The sequence below is a fragment of the Pipistrellus hanaki genome (assembly GCF_964339955.1).
Source record: "Pipistrellus hanaki genome assembly, chromosome: 1".
Lineage (NCBI taxonomy): Eukaryota > Metazoa > Chordata > Mammalia > Chiroptera > Vespertilionidae > Pipistrellus > Pipistrellus hanaki.
In genome coordinates, this window is record NC_140503.1 from 82,672,553 (window position 1) to 82,679,284 (window position 6,732).

At 50.8% G+C, this 6,732-nt stretch overlaps 1 protein-coding gene across 2 annotated transcripts in view; it reads right to left on the reverse strand.

The window, feature by feature from the left end:
* BAZ1A (bromodomain adjacent to zinc finger domain 1A) overlaps positions 1-6,223 on the reverse strand; it is a 75,053-nt gene extending 68,830 nt beyond the window's left edge. The window contains exons 1-2 of one of the 2 annotated variants that reach the window (XM_084874448.1): positions 5,507-6,223; positions 4,889-5,066 (exon numbers count right to left, since the gene is read on the reverse strand). In XM_084874448.1, the coding sequence (XP_084730574.1) occupies positions 4,889-5,001 (113 nt within the window). In that variant the 5' untranslated portion in view covers positions 5,002-5,066; positions 5,507-6,223. Of the gene's footprint in view, positions 1-4,888; positions 5,278-5,506 lie in introns of those variants that run through there. The other variant, XM_084874449.1, reaches the window with a different exon arrangement.
* Between the last annotated feature and the right edge of the window lie 509 nt (positions 6,224-6,732).

Genomic DNA, 6,732 nt, shown 5'->3' on the forward strand with positions numbered 1-6,732 from the left:
AGTGGAGCCCTGATGAGAGTGGGGCTGTGGTGGGATGGTGGAGCAGGTGAATAGGTGGTGACAGGCAGGTGTGAGTGGGGCCTGATCACCCCGCTCCACAGGTGGCGACCTGTGGCAGTGGTGGGGTGGGGGGGGAAGAGGAATGGAGGAGGCCTCCACCTGGCTCTCAGGCATGAGGGAGCTGGATGGGGGCCCGATGACTCTGGTAAAGGGACACCAGGGGGCCCAGGTGCTGCCCAGGGCCCAGAGGTCAGCTGGGACCTGGCATTCCAGACACTCACACTTGGATTGCCAAACAGGCCTAGGAACTGTGCCGGTGCACATACTGCCTGCACCAGGCCTCTAGTAACCAGTGTAATAGAGGAACAATGTCAGAGGAACACATAAAAAACTTAAGAATCTTTGAAGAGAAAGTTTGGCCCTGGGAAAGGGGCTAGGAAGAGGAACTATCAGGAAACACCCAAAATCTAATCAGGATGACCTAAACATAAAATCCTATCAACTGCTTACACTGTTTGTAAAGAGGGCTGAAGGTGTGCCGGCTTCTTAGAAATATGACCCGGACATTCTTTTTACAAGAGGTAGAGTCTATTTTACCAATCTTTAAATCTGGGCTGGCCTTGATATTGACTTTGACCAACACAATACAGAAATGACATTGAGAGACTTCTGCTCTTACTCTCTTGGAACATGAGATCAGCAAATGAAGAAGCCCAGATTAGCCTTCTGAGGATGAAAGACCACATGGTGAGAAAAGCCATCAATGGATAATTAGGTTGTCTGCATATCCAGGTTATTGTAAATACTTCAATGGACATGGGGAAGCTTATTTTTTCAAATTAATGTTTTCATTTTCTTTGCATAAATACTCAGAAATGGAACTGCTAGAGCCAGGGGGTCCTCAAACTTTTTAAAGTGGGGGCCAGATCACGGTCCCTCAGAGAGCTGGAGGGCCGGACTATATGAACTACTAATTCCTACTGTAACACCTCGGCTGCGCTCACTGCCCAAAAAACCTGGCGGGCCGGATCAGACTCCTCTGCGGGCCGCATGTGGCCCGCGGGCCGTAGTTTGAAGACCCCTGTGCTAGACCATATATATGGTACTGTTTTCCATAGTGGCTGCATCAATTGACATTCCCACCAAGAGTGCACAAGGCTCCCTTTCTCTAACAGTTGTTATTCTAGTCTTTTTGATAATAGGTATTCTAACAGGTGTTAGGTGATAATCATTAAGGTTCTGATTGCATTTTCCTGATGTAGAGTATCTCTTCATTACCTGTTGCTCACTGGTTATTTGGATCTTATGTCCATTTTTAAATCAGGTCGTATGGTTTTTTGCTACTGAGTTGTATGAGTTCTTTATATATTTTGAATATTAGTTGCTATCAGATATATGACTTTCAAATACTTTCTCCCATTCAGTAGGTTGCCTTTTCATTTTTTAAAATATATTTTTATTTATTTGAGAGGAAAGAAGAGGAAGAGAGATAGAAACATCAATGTCAAGAGAAAATCATTGATTGGCTGCCTCTTGCACGTTGGACCGAGCTTGCAACCCAGGCATGTGTCCTGGACTGGAATTGAACCTGCGACTCTTCAGTCGGCAGGCCAACGCTCTATCCACTGAACAAAACTGGCTAAGGCTTGCCTTTTTATTTTGTTGATGGTTACCTTTGCTGTGCAGCAGCTTTTTAGTTTGATGTAGATCCACTGTTTTATTTTTCCTTTTGTTATTTGTGCTTTTGATGTCAGATTTTAAAAATTATACTTAAGACTGATGTCAAGGAACTTACCAACTATGTTTTTATCTAGGAGTTTTATGGCTTCAGTTTTTATGTTCAAGTCTTTAATCCATTTTCAGTTAATTTTCCTGTATATTGCAAAATAGTAGTTCCATTTCATTCTTTTGCATGTTAGTTTATGCATTTACCTATGGTTAGTGTGCTACTTTTTTTTGTTTTGTTCATCCTTACTGAGGGTATTTTTTTCATTGATTTTTAGAGAGAGTGAAAGGGAGGAGAGACAGAGAAAACCATCAATGTGAGAGTGACACATCACTCCTACATGTGCCCCAACTAGGGACTGAGTCTGCAACTGAGGTACATGAATGAACCCAAGACCCTCGGGCTAATGCTCTAACCACTGAGCAACCAACCAAGACAATGTTATTTTTAACAAGTCTTCTTTACTATGGAAAGCAAGTCAAACAAGGATTAGTGATTAAATATATAGTTCAAACAAACAACATAAAGCAGTTTGCATTGTATAACCAATAAGTATTTAGTATCCTGGTCATAGTCTCTGTCTCAAAGAATTCAGGGTCTAAGTAAAGAGAAAACGTGAGCAACAAATACATTATATTATAATACAATAGATGCCACACTAGGTAAAATGAAGGGGGTGACAATAGCTGCCTAGAAGGTCAAAGGAGGAAGTGTTAGACTATAATATCAAATAAGATAAGGACAGAAAACTATTTGGCACTCAAAAAGTCACTAGCAATCTCTAATAACCAGAGTTAGAGGAAAAATTTATTTTACATTGTGTTGAGGAATGAACAAGTGTAGAAATAGAGAGTAACTGAAACAGAGGAAGTTATATTCAAGAAATCCAAAACCTGAGCAAATAGGTGAGCATACTGGACAAATATAAAATAAAACAAATTCAAGATAATGCACTTAAGGAATCTTCAAACAAATTCACATAAACCAATTGGTTATTTAATGAATGAGTGAAACAGGCTTCCTTCATAGTTTCTCCAGCCAAAGGTCAGATTACTATATTATATACCATCCACTGTGAATGTATTTTTTAAAAAATTTCTTTGTAATCATTTAAGAAAAAGATAAAGTAATCCAAAATTTAACACAATTAAATTATTCCAGTTTTGTCAATGCAGAGTCCTAAAAATGAATTTCTAAGAACAGCAGTTCTGCTTTGTTCAGGGTAAATTATTTAATATCTTTGCTCCCAAGCCAATTCATCTCCTGATCTGCTTGTAACTTCCCCAAACCCAAACATATCAGCCCAGAGGAAACAACAAAAAACTAGTGTGCTTTTTTAAAAACTTAATGTCATAAGGCTACGAATTACATTTGGAATAACAAAAATCTCTTCCTTTATTTTGGCATTTCAAATTTCTCCACTAAGAGTAAATTATCAAGAACCAAAGTATATGAGAAATGTTTGATTTAAAAAGATAACATCCACGTGGAGTCTCCCTGATAAAGTGAGACCTTCTTAAAAAGGTAAGATTGCTTATATCAAGGGAGAGAACAGTTTGAAATCTAAGCCCCTTTCCTATTTTGTTGTCATTCTTAAGTACAATTTTTAAAAATACTGGAATCATTACCAAGGATTTTAACTTAAAACTTTGAAAAAGGAGGCATCATCCTAGTCAAGTTACCTAATCCAAGTTCACTCGAAATAGTTACAAGTAAAAGACAAGTCTGTACAGGAGCAGAGTGAGATGTGCACTCCTATTAAAAAGCACTGCCTGCTGAAAAACGTCTCTAGATCCAACACATTTATGTGTAATTCTTGCTGTGGAGCTGAAGAACAGGGGCTCCAAGGAAACGACTTCCCTAACTTCCCTCGGCATTTCTCAGACAGGTGCACGTGGGTCATCAAGCCCCCGCTCAGAAAAGGTGCGTCTTACACACAATTGATTTGGCTGCGGTAATACTTGGGTTTCTAAGCCACAAAGGATTCCCTCTGAATGGAGAAGCTAAAGCGTAAGCAAAGGGGAGAATTAGACTGTTTTCGTGATCGATCAATTCAGATCCCCGCTCGGCGACCCCGTGTGTAAACAAAGATCTCTAAAGCACTTGGTTGTCTGATGTAACAAGATAAGGGGATCTCTTGGGATAAACAGACCAGGAGCAGGACTGAGCATTTTGGGGGGGGGGGGGGGGGGAAATGAGAGAGACTGCACCGGCAGCAGCAGCCCCGGATTCTTATCAAAACAATAGCGAACGGCACGCGTCAGGCGGCCCCGGGCGCCGGGGACGGAGGGACCGGCTGCTGTTGAACTTGGCCTCCCCGCCTCCCCTAACTCTCCGGGCGGGCGGCCCGCGGGGCCGTGCGAAAGTGAAAACTGGGGCACGAGGGCCTGGCTCCCTCCTCCTCCTCCGCTCCCCCCTCCCTCCCAGCCGCGACTCCTTCCTCACGCGTCTCCCGGGGCGGAGACGCCGCGTCCCCCGGGGCCCGGCGTTAGTCACCGAGCGGAGGCGGCGCCGGAGCGCCGGGCTCGCGTCGCCCGCTCCAAGGCCTAGCCCGCCGCTCCCGGGGCCCCGGGGGGCCGCCCGCCCCGGCTCCGGCCCCGGGCCCCTCCGCGAGCCCCCCAACCCCTCCCCGTCCTCTCAACTCGCCCCCTCCCGCCCCTGCCCTCGGCGTCCCAATGTCAGACTCCACTCCGGTCCCCGAAAACGACGCGCGGCGCGGCCGTTTCCTGTGCCCGGGGCGGGGATTCCCTCTCCGGGCCGGGGGGCCGCGGCCCGCGCCGCTGACCCGGGCGGGGATCCCCTCGCCGCCGGGCGGGGATCCCGGAACTGGCCGCGGAGCGCGTGTGGCCGCGGCGGGGAGGAGGGAAGGAGGGGCGAGGCGGGGAGTTTCCGCCGCCCGGCCCGGTGGCAGCCCCGGCCCCGCAGCCGCCCCGCACGGCCGCCGCGGACCCAGCCTGCCCGGCCCCGCCGCCCGCCGCCCCGCGGCGTCACCGGGTCGGGCTCGGGGGACCGAGAAGCGCGGCCCGGGCCCCCGGCACTTTGGTCTCCCCGCCTGAAGTGTAGGGCGAGGAGAAGGGGAGACAAAAGGACGCTGGTGCTGGGGGACCCCCCTTCCCGCACCCCGCGCCCCGCAGCCCGCACCCCGCGCGGCTCGGTCCTTACTCGTAGTGGCGGAAGATCTCGTTGGTGACTTTACAGTAGAAAACTTCCTCGTCGGCCCGCAGGTCGGCGGGCGGCTTCTGCCTCACAAACGGCTTTCGGTGGAGCAGCGGCATGTCCGGCCGGCCGCGGGCTCACCGGGGGTTCGGCCGCCCGCGTCGGCCCCGCGTCGCGATCCGAGCTGGGGGGAGAGGAGAGCCCGTGAGCGGGGCGCGGGCGGCGGCGGCATGGGCCGTCCGCGCGCCGGGAGCTCCGCCGCCTTTTGTGCGACCGACGCGCCGGCTGCCGGCGGAGGCGAGGTCGCCGCTGTCGCCGCCCCGGCGAGGAGCCAGCGGAGCCGCCGCCGCCCGCGCCCTCCCAGCGCCCTCCGCACGCCGGTGGCCGGCTCACAATGGGGCCGGCGCCCCGCCGCGGGAGGGCGGGAGGCGGCGGTGCCGGAGCGGCGGAGCCCCCTCCCCCCCGCGCGGCTCGCCGCCCGCCGCCGGCCCCAACGTGCTCGGCGCGCAGCCGGCCGACGCCGCGGGGAGCTCCGCGGGCGGCCGGCCCCCTCCCCGCTTTGTTCCCGCGCTCCCCGCGCGCCCGCCGCGCCGCCGGCTCCCGGGCCCCGCACGGAGCCCTCACCTGCGAGCACGCCGGCTGACACCTCGCCTCCGCCGCTGCCGAGGCGCCAGCGGGGGCTCCGGCCGCCCCGGGGGTCGCCGCCCGCCGCCCGCCGCCCGGGCGTCCGCTGCCGCGGCCTTGGTTCCGCGCGGGACCGACCGCGTCCCCGCCGCTCCCGCCGCTCCCGCCGCCGCCTCCCGGGAAGTTCCTGCGCTACTTGGGGCCGCGAAGGAGGAAGAGCCGCTGGGAGGAGCCTGGCGCTCCTCGCCTCTACCTTTTTATTGGCTCCCCGGTGACTTCTACAGCTTGTCACTGACACAGGAAGAGACGGCGGAAAGCCTGGGAGAGCGCTTTATTAATTAATGGCACGGCCCCGCGTGAGGAGCCGGGCGCCTCCTCCATGTTGGAGATTATCGGCCCGGGACCGAGGGGAGGCGCCGGGGCGGCCCGAACCACGGCGCTACCGGAGGGAAGCCGCTCCCTCACCCCGACCGGCACCGCCGCTGGTGATCGCACGATGGGAGAAAGATTACAATTAAGATTTAACTTGTATTTTTAAACATGGGACGAGGAATGAGGAATAGAAAGTGTTTTTGATAATGTTCTTCAAAATTAGGATTCTCCCGTCTAAAGCAATATTTTGCTTGTGTAAACGTCCATCTTGAGAAGGAAATACCTCCCTTGACAGCAGTTGTCTTTCATACTTAAGAGGGCAATTCAATGATTTAGCAGAAGAAAAGACCAAAAAAAAAAAAAAAAAGTGTACGTTAGAAAGTGTCATCTTTCCCTTGGACACCCAAATGTTTAAAACTAAAAAAAACAACAACACACATCTTGAAGATACTTCTAGAATACACCGTGAAGATATTTTGCAAATGGCCAAGGTTTAATTCAATCACTCAAGAGTTTTAAAGATCGTGGATTTACTGGTGAAATTTCCCCCAAAGAACTTTTCCCCATATCTGTGAAACTCATTTCTAAAATGAATTTAAATGCATATAACACGAGACTTTTGAATTAAACAAGATTGTCCAAACTCCAGATAACTCCAAATGTTTGCCAGCTTTGTTTTAAAAGGCCTTTTTTTTTTTTAAATACTGCCCTTGATAGTTGCTTATTTGTTGGCTAACATGAAAGAACTAATTTAAAAGACAGTAAGTCTGAAGAACAATTATTCAACAAAGGGTGAATTACCAATACTATGAAATGATCATAGTTATAGAAACACTTTGGGATCATCATTTAAG